The sequence below is a fragment of the Labeo rohita genome, chromosome 11 (genome assembly GCF_022985175.1).
Source record: "Labeo rohita strain BAU-BD-2019 chromosome 11, IGBB_LRoh.1.0, whole genome shotgun sequence".
In the NCBI taxonomy this organism is placed as follows: domain Eukaryota; kingdom Metazoa; phylum Chordata; class Actinopteri; order Cypriniformes; family Cyprinidae; genus Labeo; species Labeo rohita.
The window spans coordinates 21307163-21328215 of NC_066879.1; the positions used below are offsets into that span (position 1 = coordinate 21307163).

At 34.3% G+C, this 21053-nt stretch overlaps 2 protein-coding genes across 2 annotated transcripts; one reads left to right on the forward strand and one right to left on the reverse strand.

Annotated features, from left to right (window-relative positions):
* Positions 1-237: 237 nt before the first annotated feature.
* man2b1 (mannosidase, alpha, class 2B, member 1) lies at positions 238-12819 on the forward strand. Its single transcript, XM_051122843.1, has 22 exons — positions 238-370; positions 684-786; positions 1044-1217; positions 2534-2727; positions 2805-2937; positions 3474-3619; positions 3719-3918; positions 4015-4135; positions 4216-4294; positions 4377-4486; positions 4957-5064; positions 5167-5283; positions 5373-5555; positions 6730-6827; positions 7644-7883; positions 7972-8073; positions 8300-8387; positions 8621-8701; positions 10205-10426; positions 10522-10671; positions 12110-12206; positions 12284-12819. Exons 1-22 carry the CDS (start codon positions 278-280, stop codon positions 12391-12393), a joined length of 2949 nt encoding a protein of 982 aa, XP_050978800.1. The 5' UTR covers positions 238-277; the 3' UTR covers positions 12394-12819.
* A 7-nt stretch (positions 12820-12826) lies between these two features.
* On the reverse strand, positions 12827-20282 carry trmt1 (tRNA methyltransferase 1). The gene is given in 17 exon segments (XM_051122844.1): positions 12827-13100; positions 13391-13505; positions 13594-13713; positions 13877-13953; positions 14420-14528; positions 14852-14937; positions 15056-15190; positions 15357-15426; positions 15533-15616; positions 16124-16272; positions 16373-16485; positions 16576-16691; positions 16950-17137; positions 19028-19247; positions 19333-19430; positions 19432-19734; positions 20110-20282. Coding segments are annotated over 16 exon segments (2037 nt in total). The 5' UTR covers positions 19714-19734; positions 20110-20282; the 3' UTR covers positions 12827-13025.
* Positions 20283-21053: the final 771 nt, after the last annotated feature.

Genomic DNA, 21053 nt, shown 5'->3' on the forward strand with positions numbered 1-21053 from the left:
AATAATAATAATAAATAAATAAATAAAATAAAAATAATAATAATATATGGATCATAATTAATATAATATAATATAATATAATATAATATTTTTTTTTAATTTCTTTAATTAAGGGTAGCCCTGTATTTTTATAGATGATTTTATTCTGACATTTTTAGGACTTTTATTTTAAACATAGTTAAGGACTTTTATTTTGTTTATTCGTAAGCTCTGGGAGAAGAAGTCACGTGACGCAACACAAATTCGGCTGTCATATGACTGTGGTTTCATTTTTGTCATGGCTGCTCTGTGCATCAGTTTTCTGTTCCAGCTCTTTTTCTGTCTGGTGTTTTCTTTACCCACAGGTCGAAACTCCATTTGCGGTTATAAGGTGAATTTTGGCTTAATGTGTGAATGTCTTTAAGTTCTTTTTTGTAGGACCTTTAAGAAAGCTTTGACTGAATGTAAAAATTGGCACTGAGGGAAATATACAATAACAAAAAACGTACCAAGAAGTACCTTGGCATAATTTTTCATTCGTAATTTTTGCATGTGATGCTACTATATTACAATAATGTTTTGGGCATTTGCCTTGTCAGTACTTTGTTGTTGTACATGTAAAAAGAAAGAAAAAGGAAATGATTGTAGGATGAGGAAGTAAAACTAATTATTATTGTACCTTTCCAATGATTGCATCTTTACAGTCATGTCCAGCCACAAATCCTTCCATGCTGAACGTCCATCTGGTTCCTCACACACATGATGATGTTGGCTGGCTCAAGACTGTGGATCAGTACTTCTATGGAGGTGAAGTTTTGTTCATGTATGACTTAAAAGTGTTTTTATTTTCATAACTTGCATTGGTATGTAGTAGATCAATTTTTTCATGTGACTGTCTGATGATTTATGCGTTGCTTGTCATATGATTCTGGAAATGCATTGGAATAATAAAACTTAATATTTAACCTCACAACATAATACAGTGTTTTGCTGGTGTCAGGCTTGTTAGGCATGCAAATAAACCACAAACATCAGTTTTTCAATTCAGTCATTGTGTTTTTTAGACAGAAACAACATCCAGCATGCAGGAGTTCAATATATTTTGGACTCTGTAATAGACCAGCTACAGAAGGATCCAGCCCGACGGTTCATCTATGTGGAGACGGCCTTCTTTTACCGCTGGTGGAAGCAACAGAGCCAGAGCACACAGCGAATTGTTACACAGCTGGTCAATGAGGGTGAGGAGGGTATTTGTTGTTAGGTCTGAGATAGTAAGAAGTATACACTGCCATGCAAAGGACTGGGATCAGTAAGATTTTTAATGTTTTTTAATGGAGTCTCTAATGCTCATCAAGGCTGTATTTGATAAAAAAAATACAGAAAAGTAATATTGTGAAGTATTCTTGCAATTTCTAATATTGGTTTGCTATTTTAATATACTTTACAATAAAATTTCTGTGATGCAGGCTTGATTTTACATCAGCCATTACTCCAGTCTTTAGTGTCACATGATCCTTCAGAAATCATTTTAATATGCTGATTTGTTATTATTAGTGTATCTAATAATATCTTTTTTTTTTGGAACCTGTGAGATTTTTTTCTTTGAGTCTTTGATGAATAAAAAGTTAAAAAGAACAGCATTTATTTAAAATAGAAAAATATTCTAACAACATAAGTATTTACTATCACTTTTTATCCATTTAACACATCCTTGATGCTGAAAAAAATATTAATTTCTTGAAAAAAAAAAAAAAAAAAGTAAGAAAAAATTGACTGACCACAAAGGTTTGAGTAGTAGTGTATGTTGTAACACAAAATTTCTATTTTGAATAAACACTGTTCTTTTTGATTTTTCATTCATGCAAGAATCCTTAAAAGGTATCATAGGTCCCAAAAAATATTAAGCAGCACAACATCGATTATAAATCAGCATATTAGAATGATTTCTAAAGGATCATGTGACACTGAAGGCTGGAGTAATGATGCTGAAAATTTAGCTTTGCGTCACAGGAATAAATAGTATTTTAAAGTATATTAAAATAGAAAACTGTTATTTTAAATTGCAATAATATTTCAGAAAATTGCATTTTTGATCAAATAAATACAGTCTTAATGAGCATAAGAAGCTTCTTTAAAAAATATACAAATTTTACAGATCCCAAACTTGTCATGTCAGTGTAAAAATAAAAAGTAAAACACATAAAATTTCGCGACACTAAAATGTAAAGTATTGTAAAACATAATTAAAGTTAAAATATTTTCCTTACACTCTGAATCTGTAAAATTATTTTCCTGAGATGATAATAAATACAAAAGTGAAAATAATAATAATAAAGATTAAAGAGAACATATACGTAAAACACATTTTTACCAAAAAATGATGCTAAAATTAATGCTAAATTTAATTACGCTAAAAATGTGAAGTGATGTAATAAGAACTAAAATACTTTTCTTTTTCACACCCTGAAACTTTATAATTATTCCCTCCAAAATATTTTTGATCAAAGTAATGAAATGTTTTTACCAAAATTACGAATTTCTTTCTTTTTTATAGGTCGTCTTGAGTTCATAAATGGTGGCTGGTGCATGAGTGACGAGGCCACAACACACTACAGTGCTGTCATTGATCAGATGACTCTGGGGCTGCGATTCCTAAATGACACCTTTGGTGAGTGTGGGCGTCCCCGGGTGGCCTGGCACATCGACCCGTTTGGACACGCCCGAGAACACGCCTCCATCTTCGCACAGGTAATCACAGCACATTATTTGACACTGGGGTGAATAGTGTAGCAAAGTGATGCTGATGACTCTTGATTTGTTTACAGATGGGCTACGATGGTTTCTTCTTTGGCCGTTTGGACTATCAAGACAAAGCTCGCAGGATGAAAACTAAAGAGATGGAAATGCTCTGGAGGGCCAGTGAAAGCCTGACGCCTCCTGTGGCTGATCTTTTCACTGGTACTAATCTGTAAACGTGCTGCTTTTTGCTGTTTGATACACTACCAGTCCAATGTTTTTTAACAGATTTTTAATGTTTTTTAAAAAAGTCTCGTCTGCTCACCAAGCCTGCATTTATTTGATCCAAAGTATAGCAAAAACAGTAAAAAATGAAATATTGAAATATTTATACTATTTAAAATAACTGTTTTCTATTTGAATATATTTTAAAATGCAATTTATTCCTGTGATTTCAAAGCTGAATTTGTAGAAAAATATGTGGAAGTGTGAATATTGAGTTCTCTTAAAGAGATAGTTTGCTCAAAAATGACAATTCTGCCATTAATTACTCACCCTCATGTCGTTCCAAACCTGTAAGACCTTTGTTCATCTTCAGAACGCAAATTAAGATATTTTTGATGAAATCTGAGAGCTTTCTGACCCTGCATAGACAACACAACTGACTTATTCAATGCCCAGAAAGGTAGTAAGGACATTTTTGGGTGAAGTATCCCTTTAAATGAGCAGACACATATTCGGGTCTTTCCTCTCTAAAGGTGTTCTCCCCAACGGGTATAACCCACCTGAGGGCTTCTGCTGGGACCAGTCATGTGATGATGCTCCCATAAGGGACGACCCAGATCTGGAGGACTACAATGTGGATGAGATAGTACAGTTGTTTGTGAATACTTCCTATAAACAGGTAAGCAAACGGCATTACAGCAATTCTCAGTCCAGTCAATCACGTAAAGTTCACTTATCTTTGATAAGCATGGAGGTGAATTCTGATTTCTCTTCCCAGGCTGCCTTTTATAAGACAAACCACATCATTATGACCATGGGTTCAGACTTCCAGTATGAGAACGCCAATCTCTGGTACAAGAACATGGATAAGCTAATCAAGTATGTAAATGCCCTGCAAGCTAAAGGAAGCAAGGTGAATGTGCTTTACTCAACACCGTCCTGCTACCTACAAGAACTCAACCTAGCCAACTTCACCTGGTTAGTGTTCATATAACGTTTAAATATGGCATGTTAAGCTATCCTTTATAAAGAGTGTCTCTCTCAAATGTTACTTGCAATTTCTTTCTTTCTTAGGCCTCTGAAGACAGATGATTTTTTCCCCTATGCTGATGCTGCTCATGATTTCTGGACTGGATATTTCACCAGCCGACCTGCGCTGAAGTTATATGAGAGACTGAGCAACAGCCGACTACAGGTGATTCCCACAACCTCCTTCTGAAAAAATAACTTCTACAGTTTTTTGGTATTCTGTATTGTCTGATTTGGATTTTCTAGACATGCAACCAGTTGGAGGTGCTTGGTGGGCCCAAATCCACATCGGGACCCTTTGGTGAAGGGGACAGTGATACTATGAGTAAGTCTACATCTGTTGTAAATGTATCATTTTTGTTGGATTTAATGGATTGGTCTGTTTGACATTTTGTTTTTTTGCTCAGAGAGAGCAATGGGTGTAGCCCAACATCACGACGCTGTGTCTGGGACAGAGAAACAGCATGTGGCATACGACTACGCCAGGAGACTGGCTACAGGCTGGGCACATTGTGAGGTACACATAAACTGTCGTTTATTCTGCATGTCTAGAAACCACATACGGTTCAAGTCAAAAGTTAACATACACCTTGCAGAATCGACAAAATGTTAATTATTTTATCAAAATAACAGGGATTTTTTTTTTTATTATTTAGTACTGACCTGAATAAGTTATATTATAAATTCAAAATATTATTTTTTCTTGTGGACTATAAGTAAATGTCTTTAATATGAAATATCTTATTCAATTCAGCACTAAATAAATAATAACATGCATTTTGTATGATCCCTCTTATTTTGGTAAAATAATTAACATTTTGCAGATTCTGAAGGTGTATGTAAACTTTTGACTTCAATCCTAGTAACAACTCTAAACACGTTAGAAACATGAAGGATTTTTAAAACAAAAATATATTTTTTTGCCCACTCTGTCCTTTTTTATTCCTAATAATTTTATTTTAAAAAAGCCTTCTGTCATTGTTTTAGATTTTGGTTCGTAATTCCCTGGCTGTTCTCAGTGGTTCTGAAGCTCCTCGTGTGTTTTGTGAGAATCTCAACATCAGTGTGTGTCCCCTCACAGAAAGCAGCCATAAGGTACAATACACAAATTCCAGTAAATGCATTCATACAATAAAAAGCCCATTCAATATTGAGTTATGATCTTCCTCTTTTTTTTTTTTTTTTATTCTCTCTCAGTTCTCTATGAACGTGTACAATCCTCTGGGCAGGACTGTAAGCTGGCCTGTTCGTTTGCCTGTCAATGGTTCAGCGTACAATGTTACTGATTCAACTGGGAAAACAGTGGAAAGTCAGGTTGGAAACTATGTGTTTACATCACTACAGTGTACTTGTTACATTCATAATATGAAATCATCATCTCCGTGTCCTCTGCTGTCTGTCAGGTGGTTCCACTGTCTAAGTCCACAAAGGAAGTGAGGCGGAACAGGGGTTATGCTAAAGGTGAGCTGGTTTTCCAGGTTGAAGCTCCTCCTCTTGGCTACAGCACGTACATTATTTCTATGCATAAGGATGAGCCTCAAGCGTCCAGCGCCAAACCCACAGCCACTCGCTCCATTCAGAACAAGGTACATGGGGCACCAAATATGGAAACCATCTTTTTAGGTCAAAAGTTTACATACACCTTACAGAATCTGCATAATATAATTATTTTACCAAATGGGGGATCATACAATATGCATGTTTACAATATGCTTTACGTATGTAAACTTTCAAGCAGTGTTATTTTTATAAATTCAACTATTATTTTCTCTTGACTATATGAAATATCTTATTCAGGTCAGTTCTAAATAAAATACAATAACATGCAGGATTCTTTGATGAATACAAAGTTCAAAAGAACAGCATTTACATGAGAAAGAAATCTTTTGTAGCAATGTAAAAATCTTTATGGTCACTTTTTGATCTATTTACTGCATCCTTTCTTAATAAAAGGACCCCAAACTTTAGAATGGTAGTATATTGACCACCCAGTTCTGTAATTAGCCACTTTGTACGCCCAAATGACCTTGTGTGAACGTGGCTGGTGGTTTTGCAAAGAGGTTAGCTAAATGAAAACAGATGTCATTTAAATGTTTTCACAAAACTTAAAGGTACAGTACAAGGTTTTTACATGACAGTAGTGGTCGTGACATGTCTATTTTTGATGCAAGAAAACAGCTCAACAAACAACTCAAAATCTACTAGGATTTCATAAGTATGATACCACATTTAAGACATTATGTATGACACTGGATGTACAATAGTCATGCATGTAAAAAAAAAAAAAAAAAAAAAAAGAGTAATTCAGGAATGCTTTGTTTAGTTTTGTGTCTTACCAAATTCTGGTACTTTTAAACAAATGCCTCTTTTTTAGGAATTAATATTAAGAACAATAATGGAAATAAAACATAATCAACTGTGAATATTTGAATACTCGCCAAAATGGGTATTTTGACATAACTTGGCGTAATGTATTGTCTCTCTATTAACTCTTTTTAAATCAGTATTTTCTTCATTGACACTAATGTGTCAATAACGTAAAGTAGTATTGCACATTTTGTGATTATTATGCAGTTAAATGCTGCAAAAATGTGACATTATGTTGATTTTTCATTTTGTTTTGTGATCACAGAATCATAAAAAACTGCAGGGACTGGCTAGTGCTCACTAAACACAGAACTTCACTAAAATTGCATAGTTGGACTATTTCATGTTTCAGTTAGCATAAATAATAAATCTGTTCTTCTGTATGTGTTTTAGTTCTTGAAGGTGACCTTTGACGACACCACAGGACTGCTGAGCAGCCTGACAAACCTGGAAACAAACCAAACCATTCGACTCACTCAGAACTTCTACTGGTTAGTTTAGGCTGATTCAGAATCAGTCTGTCCCTTCCAGTTTCTGTTTAAATTTTTAGTTTTTTTAAATGAGTTTTGGATATGATTGAGTATGTTATACTATATTATGGTAATGATACACGGGGCAACGTTTTGAGCATTGTTGCCGAGTGATGTTACTTGGGCACTTTCCCATTAAAAATGGGCAAGAAATTTCCATCTGGATACTTTAGATCAGTCAAGGACCCTGTGTGTCACCTGGTTGCCCATTGACAGCAACATTGTTGCCCTGTGTATCAACATACCTTGGATTATCAGTAAATACAATATGTAGTATGTTAATGATTCAGTACTGTAAATTTTGCATGTGAATCTGCATTGACAAATTGGTGACCTTGGACCACAAAACCAGTCATAAGAAGCACAGGTATATTTCTAGCAATAGCCAATAATACATTGTATGGGTCAAAATGATCAATTTTTATTTTATGCCAAAAATCATTAGGGTAATAAGTAAAGATCATGTTCCATGAAGATATTTTGTAAATTTCTTATCATAAATATATAAAAACTTAATTTTTGATTAGTAATATGCATTGCTAAGAACATCATTTGGACAACTTGGTGATTTTTTTTTTTTTTCCCCGGATTTTCAGATAGCTGTATCTCGGCCAAATATTGTCCTATTATAACAAACCATACATTATACAGTATGAATCTCAATTTTTAAAAAAATGAGCCTTATGACTGGTTTTGTGGTCCAGGGTCACAAATCAGTTTTTGTTTTTCTTTTACTTGTCATGTGTAATATTTTTTTGTGCTTTTTGACAATTACAGGTATAATGCAAGTGTTGGGAATACAGAGAGCCCGCAGACATCAGGAGCTTACATCTTCAGACCAAATTCATCAGACCCCTTAGTCATTAACAAGACTGCTGAAATACAGATAGTTACATTGTCCAACACAGTTCAAGAGGTGACGCAGTGGTTCAGTCCGTGGGTGTCTCAGGTTGTTCGTTTGTATGAGGGCCGTAAGGAACTGGAACTGGAGTGGACTGTGGGACCCGTGCCTGTTGCGTGAGTCAGCACACATATACACACGTTTCCCTGAAGTAAGGCTTAATAGGTCTTCCTCTGTAACTATCTGCTCTCTTTCTCTTTTCAGAGATGGTTTAGGGAAAGAAGTAATCACTCGTTTGGAAACCGACATCAAGTCCTCTGACTATTTCTACACTGATTCCAATGGCAGAGAAGTTCTAGAGCGACGGTGAGAAGATTAAAATAGATAAAAGGGTTGATCTTAATGACATTTTAAAATACATTTCAATTGTAACATGTATTATGGTTTTTACTATATTTTTGATCAAATAAATGCAGCCTTGGTGAGTGTAAAAGACTTTCAAAAACATTAAAAAACCTTACGGATTCCAAACGTTTGAACAGTAATGTATCGCAGGTGTTGGAAAAGTAATGTTGTTGTTTTGTCATCATAGGAAAGATTATCGGCCCACGTGGGATTTGAAGCAGACAGAGCCAGTCGCCGGAAACTACTATCCAATCAATTCTCGTGCTTACATCAAGGCAAGTGTCGTTCAGCCAATCACGTCAGCTCTCTTTGCATCCTGGGTCTAATGCTATTTTGTTTGTACATTTTAGACTCCATTTAATTGTCCTTACATTGACACATTCTCTTACCTTTTTTTGTCTTTTTATATTCCTTGTCTTCATCCTCGCTTTCTGTTGTCACTCAGATTTTCATGACCAGCCTTGAGCCTAACCTGTCAAGAAATTTTTGTGCATGTTTGTGCATTTAGGATGACAAGCATCAACTGACAGTGGTGACCGATCGCTCTCAAGGGGCCAGTAGCCTGTATAACGGCTCGTTGGAAATCATGGTAAAATAAAATTATCTTCCCTTCGCTCTTTCAATCTCTTTCATTTCAGTTTAATTTAAAAATGCTTTATTGGCATAACAGAAGGTACAGTGTCTTTTCAAAAATATGTAACAAACGCAGAACAACAAAAACTAAAATAATTCATTAAAAATGAAAAATAAATAAACATAAAAATGGGTGTGACACTGTGTTCATTATTTATAATATTGAATTAGTTATACATTTTCCCCATCCACAATGGTTTTCTATCCACATATCCTTAAACACTTAAATAAATGTCCATAAACCAGACTTCACAAACTGATTTTGTTAAGGGTTTACTTTTTTGTTTTGCATTGTTTTTAGGGCTGACAAATCATTAATCGCGATTAATCGCATACAAAATAAAAGTTTGAGTTTGCCTAATATATGTGTGTGTACTGTAATTATTATGTATATATTATTAGACACAAATTAATGTGTATATATTTAAGAAAATATGATATTTATGTAAAAATATTTGTATTTAGATATAATATAAATTATAGAAAAATTATAATAAATATGTTTACTTGTAAATATTTTTTTAAATATGTACCTAAATGTGTTTGTATTTATATATACATAATAATTACACAGTACACACACATATATTAGGCAAACTCAAATGTTTACTTTGTATGCAATTAAATGTGATTAATCGTTTGACAGCCCTAATTGTTTTATTTTGTTTTGATATGTATGCATATTATATCAATTGTATTATACAAATATAATTTATAAAAAATACTTTATACACCTTTAAAATGTATTTATTTTAAAATATATTATTTATATATACATATTACATATATAAGTTTTAGTTTTTATTTTATTTATAAATATTTGTATTAAATATTTATACATTTATACATTATACATGTATAATTAAGTTTATAAATATATATTTATATACATTTTAATTCTTAGTCTTGTGGTCTTTATGTATGTTAAGTGCCTGATGCTTCTGAAGGAAACACAATGCATTAAGAGCGGGGGTGAAAACTTTTGAAAAGAAATGAAGGTGTGTACATTTTTTCTTATTTTACCTAAATATCTTTTTTTTTTTTCATTTGGTACTGCTCTTCAAAAGCTACAGAAGATACTTACATGTTTCTCAGAAGACAAAATAAGTTAAATTTACCCTGATCTTCAAATTCCAAAAGTTTTCACCCCCAGCTCTTAATGCATTGTTTCCTTCTGAAGCATCAGTGAGCATTTGAACCTTCTCTAATAGTTGCGTATAAGTCTATAATTGAACAATTATTTTCTCTTTTGGACTATATGTAAACATCTTTTACGTGAAATATCTTATTCAGGTCAGTATTAAATAAAAAATAACATGCATTTTATTTTGATAAAATAATTAACATTTATCAAGGTGTATGTAAACATTTGACCTCAACTATATATATATATATATATATATATATATATATATATATATACATATATATGCTAACAGCTAATCAAACTCTCTTTCAGCTGCACAGGAGACTGCTGCATGATGATTTTAGGGGAGTGGGAGAGCCTCTCTCTGAGCCGGGAGAGTTTTCTGATGGTTTAGTTGTCCGAGGGCATCTGCTGCTGACCCTCACTCCACCAGACACGGCCGCAGATGTCCACAGACCCCTCGCACAGGGTATGGTGCTCCAACCCCTGCTCTCCTTCCAGGACGGCACACCCTCTGCCAACACTAAACTGCAGGTTTGTAGAGGGTTAATGCACGGATGAAGTGAACTGGTTTCTTCCTATGAGCTTGATGACTGAAGAAGTGACTGATCATTCCCTCTTTCCCATAGTTCTCTGGGCTTCAGGCTGATCTGCCCCCTGCTGTTCACCTGTTGACACTGTCTCAGTGGGATAAAGATTTGGTTCTGGTTAGGCTGGAACATCAGTACGAGGCAAAAGAGAGCAAAACCTACTCGCAGCCCGTTACAGTGAACTTGCAGGTAACACACAAACTTATCATTCCCACTTACACAGTAAGTAAACCCTGCTGCAAGCAAACGCTAATTGGTGTTGCATATAAATTCTCTCAACAAACATCCAAAATGATTGTCCTTAATAGGTATGATAGGATTCGGACAGCAGAATGCTGATAAATTGTTTTAAAAGATCTTTCTTATGCATTTAGTACTGTGCTAAGCTAGTTCGCTAATCCATTAACTGAAAACAAAGCGTAACTGAAAGCTTTTAGCTTTAGTAATGTGAAGTCATTTAAAGACATTAGTTAACATGATTTTCATGGGTAATAATGGTTGGTTATTTATAATCAGGCACCAAATTATGGAAGCCAGTTTTTGCCACTAAATAAAAAATAAAAAAGGTTATTGTGACTTTTTATCTCAGAATTATGTGATACAGACACTCAATTCTGACTTTTTTTCCTCAAAATTGTGAGATGTAAATTCACAACTGCGAGTTATAAAGTCAGAATTGCGAGATATAAACTTGCAATTCTGAGAAATTAAGTAAGAATTGTGAGATATAAACTAGCTATACAACTGCTTATATTCAATGCAATTCTGACTTCATTTCTCAGAATTGAGTTTATATCTCGCAATTCTGACTTTATAACTCACAGTTGTAAATTGATATCTTACAATTTTGAGGAAAAAAAGTCAGTATTTGAGAAAAGTTTAGAATTGCATGATAAAGTCACAATTCTAAACTTTTTTCTCAGAATGGATATAAACTTAATTTCGAGAAAGTCAATTGCAAGATAAAAAATGACTTTTTTTCCTTACAAATGCAAGTTTGTATCTCACAATTCAGACTTTCTCAAATTGCAAGTTTATATCTCACAGTTTTGACTTTTTCATGCAATTCAGAATTTTTTTTAATGCAGTTCTCATTTTTGTTTCTCACAAATGCTAATTTGTATCTTGCAATTCTGATTTTTTTCTTGCATTTCAGTTTGTTCTCACATAATCCTGACTTTTGTAGAATTGCGAGATATAAAAAAAGCTCTCAGAATTGCGCGTTTATCTCACAAATCTGACTTAACTCGCAATTCTGAGGAAAAAAAAAGTCAGAATTGCAGGTTTATTTCTTATAACTCTGACTTTATAACTGACAATTGCAGGTTTATATCTCATTTCTGAGAAAAAATAAAAATAAAATAAAGTCAGAATTGTGAGATAAAAAGTCCATTACTTTTTAATTTTTATTCAGTTGCAGAAATGGGCTTCCATACCAAATACAGCATCCATAAAGGGATAAAAAAAAAAAAGAAATGTACAAACCTTAATATTCATTATCATTTAAAAGCAATAAAGCACTTGAAGCAGCGCATTCAAGTAAATTTTGAGTGCCTTACTGCTTTTAGTATGTAAGAAAAACCAATCATGAATTATTTTAACATTAATACATTTTATGTGTGCGCAGAAGCTGTTTTCTACTCTTAAGGTGCTTGGAGCATCTGAGATGAGTCTAGGGGCAAATCAGTGGAAAGAGGACATGAACCGCCTGCAGTGGAACCCAGGTAACAATTGTTGATTTTTCTAATTTTTAAACAAATTAGCTTTCAGATATAAAATGTTTGACGTGTTTGTCTTTCAGAAAAGACATCCAAGCCCCTTCCTCTCAGTGCCAAAGACCCCTCGCCAGGGGAAGTGACACTAAACCCAATGGAGATCCGCACCTTCTTGTTGCGGGTCCAACAGCTGTAGAACTAAAAATCTACAGATTGCTATACGAGCCAATCAGAGTGTAGCATTGGAATATCCAAACCTGGCACTGATTCATTAAAAGCTGAACTACATTGGAAGAGCCAGTTAGAACTGGTTCTAGTGTCCAAAAAAAAAAATCTCTCTTTTTTAATTACTGTGCCATATGAAGATGTATATGATCTACAAAAACTTCAAGTTTTTTATTTCTTCTGCATTTATCTCATGGGCTCTACTTTGGTTAACTTCTGGCCAAATAGGCATTTTGTATTTCTTCATCCATGTTGTAGACACAGATCTCCTGATCCAACTCATTTGTGCAATAATTTGATTATTTCTACTGTGCCTTTCATATGAAAATGACACATTTTTAATGAATGAACTGTGGAATAAATTTAATGACCTGTAATAAACTGTTTTTAAATGATGTATGATGTGTCATTCGCTTAATATTTATTTTCCAGGCAAAAATAAAACATTTAGAAAGTAAAACAATTTCAAAGAATAAAAAGTTTCCCATCTATGCATCACCAGAAAAATTAAACTTGCATTGCACAACTCAAATTAACGCAAAACTAACTTTAGCTGTGAATATATAGACAGATGTGATGTACATGCAATAGTGAGAAAACCAACTAATCCATCTTTTCCTCTGTTTCTTGCTCGAGTTCATGCGAATAACAGCATTTGTCTCCATGTGTACATGTTCCCTAAAAAAGACAAAAATACAATAGCTTTTTAGATAAAATAGCTGTTGTGATTTAATATGTATGAATTATTATTTGAACATTTTACTGTAAATTAAAAGCACTTCTCACAAATAAACCTAATTAATGAATCACATTTTCCTGAATAAAATTTGGACAATTCTTGTACTTTGAAAAATTAAAAGAAATTGTTTGCTTTGATTCAAATTCTCAAATACTGACTAGTTTGGTAACAGCAACTGTGTTCAAGTGATACTAAACATGCTATGCATATTGTAGTCAAAAGGGTGTACCTTTCGAAACTTCTTACAGGGGAAGCTCTTGAGTTGAGAAGAGTCTGTGATCTGTTTCTTTCTTTTACCCTGAAACTGTTTTCTTTTGTCCTCCAGCTCAGAGGAGATTCCTCCACTAAATACAAGAAAAGATGATTTACATGTAAGATCAGTTGAAATATTTTGTCACGATTTAACAAAAGAGCATTAGCAGTGTGACCCACCCAGCTTTGGCACGTGCTTTGGGTCCCCAGTTGGCCTGTGGGTTTTCCTGGAAGCGTGTGAGATGGCGTTTTCGTGATTGAGGGTTTGCGTCTTCTCTGATTTCAAAGCAGGCTTGAAGACTAAATGAGAGAATATGAAGATTAACAGTAATAAATTTGTATCTTTATTAAACTAAAACTAAATTAAACTGCAAGTAATCTGAAAGGTACAGCAACACACAACAGAGATTTTTAATGTAAAATAGCCATTATATGAATTAAATGTAAGGTATTTGATCCTTACGTTGGCTCTGTGGAGAGAATGCGGTGAGCAGGACTGGTTTCTGATAACCGCTCTCTCTTCACAGGGTTGGACTTTTCCTGAGAAATAAGCAAACATTAGAAAATGAGGAGGCGCCCTCATGAGAACATTTTTTAAAGGATAAGTTCACTTCCAACATAAACATTTCCTGATAATATATTCACGCCTGTCATCCAAGATGTTCATGTCTTTCCTTCTTCTGTCGAAAATTAAGGTTTTTGAGGAAAACATTTTAATTTTAGAAAATGGCCAATCATTTCGCTAGATAAGACCCTTATTCCTCGTCTGGGATCATGTAGAGTCCTTTGAAGCTGCATTGAAGCTGCAACTTGGACCTTCAACCCGTTAATCCCTATTGAAGTCCACTATATGGAGAAAAATCCTGGAATGTTTTTCTTAAAAATTTCTTTTTGACTGAAGAAAGAAAGACATGAACATCTTGAATGACATAGGTGTGAGTAAATTATCAGAATTTTTTATTCTGGAAGTGAACTAATCCTTTAAAAGTATATGGTGGTCACTCACCCAGCAGCGAATGATATCCCATAACACCCCAGCAGGAGCATCAGTCTTCACTGCATTCTTACAGGCGTGAGAGAGAGACACTCTGTACCCAGCATGCAGGAGAGCTGACCTACACAACAGAAACCAAGTGAGGACACCCTCTATTTAATGTCTACTGACCCAATATGAACTATCCCTGTAATAAAAAACCAATAACCAACCAACTAACTCACCCTCAATTCTTTCCAAACTCATAATACCTTTGTTCATCTTTGGAACACAAGAGATTTTTTATGAACTCTGAGAGCTTTGCAAACCGGAAATTGTGTTACGAAGATGAACAAAGCTCTTATGGGTTCGGAACGACATAAGGGTGACTAATTAATGACAGAATTTTCATTTTTGGGTGAACTATTCCTTTAATACAGGTTGAATATGCTATATTGTGTTTACCTGAACTGCAGCATGGGCGGCGTGTTGCAGTGAACTGTGCTGCTCAAATGATCTAAAACATAATACAGAGGAACATCCTGCAGCTCCTAAAACACAAAACTCATTTTTAGCACTCATTCTGTATTCAGAGAACTACCTGGAGACATTTTAACTGTTATAATCACGTTGATGATTCTTACTATAAGTCATTTATTAATGACTGACCTCGGTCACCATGCTAAGCACCCCTTCGATCCGCTTCGACGTTCTAAAGCGGGTGGGATTCCCTGAAACGGCACCTAGAACCTTCTGAACGAATGCATTATCATGAATAGGCTCTGCCCAGATGGGACCTCCCAACTACAAAAACAGAAACAGGAACAAAGAAATCAAAAGATGAAGAACTGAAAGTTCAGGGTTGAAAAATACTGTAGCATGTCAGCTGCTTTTATACAGTAATGCAACATCAAAGGAATGTTTTGTTTTTTTTATAATACACATAGGAGAAGATATTGACAGTTCAGACCTGGTGCCTCTGCCCACAGTGTTCACAGTTAGGCCCTACAGGTGGTCCAGTGGCTGCCGAATACTTCATACTATGACAAACATATAAATATACACTTACTGTAACATAATGATACTGACAGTACAGAAACATTGAGGAAAAGTGAAAAGATTAATCATGGAGGTAGAAATACTCACTGTTTGCCTTGGCTCATCTTCTTTCCCATCCTCTGCAGATGAAACGCACCACAGCCGACACAGTTATACAGCAGCGCCTGCTTACTGTAAAACAGACAAATTGTTTTGCCATCACAGGAATAAATAACATTTTGAAATATTTGACCCTAGACCACAAAACCAGTCTTAAGTAGCACGGGTATATTTGTAGCAATAGCCAAAAATACATTGTATTGATCAAAATGATCGATTTTTCTTTTATGCCAAAAATCATTAGGATATTAAGTAAAGATCATGTTCCATGAAGATATTTTGCAAATTTCCTACTATAAATATATTAAAACTTAATTTTTGATTTGTAATATGCTTTGCTAAGAACTTAATTTGGACAACTTTAAAGGTGATTTTCTCAGTATTCTGAATTTTTGCACCCTCAGATTCCAGATTTTCAAATAGTTTTATCTCGGCCAAATATTGTCTTATCCTAACTAGATGATGTATAAATCTCAGTTTAAACAAACTGACCCTTATGACTGGTTTTGTGGTCCAGGGTCACATATATGCATGATTATTTTCTCTCTATATAGACAGGAAGCATAAACTGTGTTTTACCTGGCAGAGTTTTTGACCACAGCCTGGCCTGTTTTGACTCTGACGAACACACGGATGTAGAAATCCACACTCACGCTCAAGAGAGGTTCAATGTAGCGCTGATACACGGCTGCTCTCTGATCTAAACTGTGCAGAATTATACGCAGAGCCTAGAATAAAAACAATGAGAATGTGATAAAGACATAAAATTAAGAGTTTCCTTCTTTCCATCCATACATAAACAGTACAGCAGCAGTGAGCCAATCTTACCATCTCATGACAGTATTTGGATTTGATGGACACAGAGCCATACTTGCTGTAGCATGTCTCTCCGCTATTTCCAGCCATTACAGCCATGTCTGTACACGTGATGCAAAGCAACCCTGACAATGAGAGAGCGAGATGTATACGCGTGTACAGCATATGTGCTAGATAAATTCAGAATGTGCATGTAAGAACAGTGGCAGACTCACCACCCTCACTGACAGCCTGCACAGCTGCGTCCAGAAACGGAGACGGGCTGCCATAGGGGTCAAGATCAATGACATCATAGCGTTCCTTCCTGCCTCTTGCCTCATACATCACCATACTGGAAAGACATTGTTATATAAGGATTTAGGATGTAACAGAATCAGTGTTGGTATTGTTAACTAAAACTTTTAACAAATCATTTAGGTAAATGAAAAAAGAAAAACTAAAAACAATTTTTTTTTTTTTTTTAATACTAAAATTAATAGTATATGAATCAGAATGAGCCAAGACATACTTTCAATGCATGTTTGTGAGTGTATAAGCAAAATAATAAAATAAAATAGAATAAAATAAACACTGGAGTTGATGCTCAGACCTGGCATCTCTTTGGCTGGCTTGCAGTATGTGGGACACGTTGTTGTGTTGTGCACTGCGGGCAATCAGGGCAGCAGCTTTAGCAGAGTAATCATTAGCAGTGATGCTTTTCAGGCCAGGAACCTCTAAAGCAAAACGCACAGAACGCAGACCTGATGCCGCCAGACCCTCCAGCACACGCAGACCTTGCTAAAACAGAAGAGAGATAAATTACATTACATTTATTTATTTGGCAGACTGTTTTAGCAAAAGTGATTCACAAATAAGGGGGGAAAAAAAAAAACAAGTAACTTATGCAAGTCATAGGAGAATACTGGGGACAGCATATAACAAGACAAGGTGAAAAACACAATATTGTAAAATAATCTTAAATATAAAATTAATTTTAAATTCAAAAATTTGTAATTTTTTTTTAATTACTTCAATTTAAATACATTTATATGAATTCATTTAAAGTCATTGTTTGATTTAAAACTAATTTGAATGAATTGATTTTTCAAATTAATTTATAATATATATATATATATATATATAGAGAGAGAGAGAGAGAGAGTTCAAATGCCAAAGCCTCTAAATCCATCTGAGGTTTTTCTTTTAAACATGCATTTTTATCAGGCTCCGATGTATAGGTTTCTGCATAAGTGCCGGTAATTCTGATTGGGCTGAGGCTAGGATTTTAGCGAGTTTGATGTAAAATTATTTGATGGACGTATAATGTGTGTCGAGAGCACTTAGTATCATTATCTCATTTTTGACCGAGATGGCTTTTAGGGGGTTTTGCATCTAAACTTTTCATATATACCCTATGTTAGTTTTACATATATACACAATCACACACCTGGAGGTTTATTCAGTCTTGTATACATCCTGAGAACTAATTCACACCAAAAACTACAACAACAACAACAACAACAACAACAACAACAACAACAACCCTGAAAAAAGTATAAGATGAACAACTTACACTTAAAAAAAAATGTACACAAAACTTAGAAATGTTGCTGTGGCCATTAGATGAAAGTTTAAACACTACAATTACTAAAACTGAAATAAAATAGTAAAAATAAATAAAACTAATTAATTAATTAAAAGCAATCCAATAAAAATGACAAAAATACATTACAAAATAACTAAAATTAAAATGTAAAGCGAAATAAAGCTAATTCAAAATATTAATAAATGCTATAATAGTATATGCACTACTAGTCAAAAGTTTTTGAACAGTAAGATTTTTAATGTTTTTTTTTTTTTTTTTTAAATAAAAATCTCTTCTGCTAACCAAGCCTGCATTTATTTGATCCAAAGTACAACAAAAACAATAAAACTTTGAAATATTTTTACTATTTAAAATAACTGCTGTCTATTTAAATATATTTTAAAGTATAATTTATTTCTGTGATTTCAAAGCTGAATTTCTAGCATCATTACTCCAGTCAAATGATCCTTCAGAAACAATTCTAATATTCTGATTTGCTGCTCAAAAACCATTATTATTATGTTGAAAACAGCTGAGCAGAATTTGTCAGGTTTCCCTGATGAATAGAAAGTTCACAAGAACAGCATTTACCTGAAATAGAAATCTTTTGTAACATTTTAAATGTCTTTATCATCACTTTTGAACAATTTAAAACATCCTTGCTAACTGAAAGTAAAAAAAATTCTCGCTTTTGAATGGTATAGCATATAATGTTCCAAAAGCTTTTTCTTTCAGATAAATTTAGATCTTCTATTCATCAAAGAATCCTAAAAAAATGTACTCAGCTGTTTTAAATATTGATAATAATAATAAAAATGTTTCTTGAGCAGCAAATCAGCATATTAGAGTGATTTCTGAAGGACCGTGTGACACTGAAGACTGGAGTAATGATGCTGAAAATTTAGCTTTGTTAACAGGAATAAATAACATTTTAAAATACATTTTAAATACAATTATTTCAACATTTAACTGTTGTAGCTGTACTTTGGATCAAATAAATGCATGCTTGGTGAGCAGAAGAGACATTGAAAATCTTGTTCAAAAACTTTTGACAGGTAGTGTAAACAATGATTAAAACACTGCTAACTGTCCCACACACAGACCTCACATCTTTCCCCTGCAGATGCAGTGATGTACTCTTTCTCATCTCCCTCTTCTTCCTTTTGCTGCTCATTTTCAGGCTGCTCTGATGCTTCCTGGCCCTCCGTTCCATTCTTCTCCTCTGAGAGTTGAACCACAACTCTATCTTTCTCACCCGGAACCAGTATCCGGATGCCCCTCTGAGCAAGCTGCTCCCTAGCAAACTCTGTGATCACCGCACACCTGATCGAAGAAGGTATATGGGAAGTTTAATGGCGAGACTAGAAAACAAAACATCACGAGGTGTCAAACTGGATTGAATACTTGCGTTAAATCTCGGTTGAACTCCTGCACAGGGTTGTAGAACACCTCATTAGCACTTGGGAATAAAATGGCAGCCTTTCCCTCTCTGACAACAGTCTCCCCCTGGTAAAAGCCCAGGTTCTGTAGATGAGGTCTGAATGCTTTCTGCAGAGCTTGAGGGATTTGTGTCTTCCATTGGTACTGCTGTGGTAGCACCGTCTGCACCTGCACTGGTTGCGTCCTGGGATTCTTCAGATTCTTTCTTGCTGTCCATTGTCCTGAACTTTTTGAAGACAAAACCGTGTCCTGTAGTGAGGATTTCAAGTAGTGAGGATCTCTTCTTAGGAAATGCTAATGGCAAACCAGTACACCTTGAGGACACCTGAAGTATAGTCCTTGCTAACATCTACCAAAAAAGCCTTGTGACCTGTCAACACAAAATTGATTGTAGTTAATAAGCGCTTACAAACTCCTACATGATATATAAATTAATAATAAAATACATCGATGTATACATATATATCACGGATAAACACAAGGGTTCCCACACTTTTTAACTAACAAATACACATACCCCAATAATAGGAGACATTGGAAATATTTTACACACACACACGTTGATTAAACACGTATACAAAACATATATTTTACATTTAATAATAATTTAATTTAATAAACGTTTTAAACTCAACTTAACTTCATTTGCGTGTTTATTTTCATACATATCAAAACCTAGTCAACTTCACATTCACATTGTAACTAGCCAGGCTAGCATTAAAATGTATCTCGCTTTCCAACTTACCGTTAATTATCCTTTCTAAAAATAATTTAGTTATGCCATAGTATATCATTCACGAACAAAAACAAACCAAATCGTGAAATGTAGAATAGCACAGAGACTTGTCAGCGGTTAGCTTGAGTGTTTTCAGGGAAAAATCACATGTGTGGCTTATGCTGTATGTGAACTACGGAAGCCTTGCAGTACTAAACGCCTGACAGATACGCCAGGCACTGCGCATGCGCACAGTAACCTATAGAAATCGCTATACTGTAAAATAGGGCACCGAGGACAAAGCTGGGTCATTTAAGAACTCGTTCTATGCGTGATTTTTTTTTTTTTTTCAATTAAAGAATACCATAGCAGAAATTACAGGATGTTAAAATAACTTTCCCCATTATAATAGCTTTGGATAAATGCGTCCGCTAAATGTAAACAGTGTCAGAATATCAATTTTATTTTATATTGCTATTTTTTATTTATTATTTATTTATTCTGTGCTTGTTTATGCTTTTGTAATAATTATATAATTCTGAAAATATATTCTTTTTTTCTTAAATAACACATACTCCCTATCTACAGGCCTTATTATTGTCATATCATTTACAGTTGAGGTCAAAAGTTTACATACACCTTGTAGAATCTGCAATATGTGAATTATTTTGCCAAAATAAGAGGGATTATACAAAATGCATGTTATTTTTTATTTAGTACTGACCTGAATACGATATTTCACAAAAAAAATGTTTACATATAGTCCACAAGAGAAAATAATAGCTTAATTTATAAAAATAACCCCGTTCAAAAGTTTACTTACACTTGATTCTTAATACTGTATTGTTACCTGAATGATCCACAGCTGTTTTGTTGTTGTTGTTTTTTGTTTAGTAATTGTTGTTCAGGAGTCCCTTATTTGTCCTGAAGAGTTAAACTGCTTGCTGTTCTTTAGAAAAATCCTTCAGGTCCCA

Bases quoted from the DNA above. Each gene is read 5' to 3' on its own strand.
- man2b1 (XM_051122843.1), top strand. From the start codon at position 278: ATGGCTGCTCTGTGCATCAGTTTTCTGTTCCAGCTCTTTTTCTGTCTG. The intron at 3,620-3,718 runs GTAAGCAAACGG...TTCTCTTCCCAG, and splicing joins TGAATACTTCCTATAAACAG to GCTGCCTTTTATAAGACAAA. The intron at 4,136-4,215 runs GTGATTCCCACA...TGGATTTTCTAG, and splicing joins TGAGCAACAGCCGACTACAG to ACATGCAACCAGTTGGAGGT.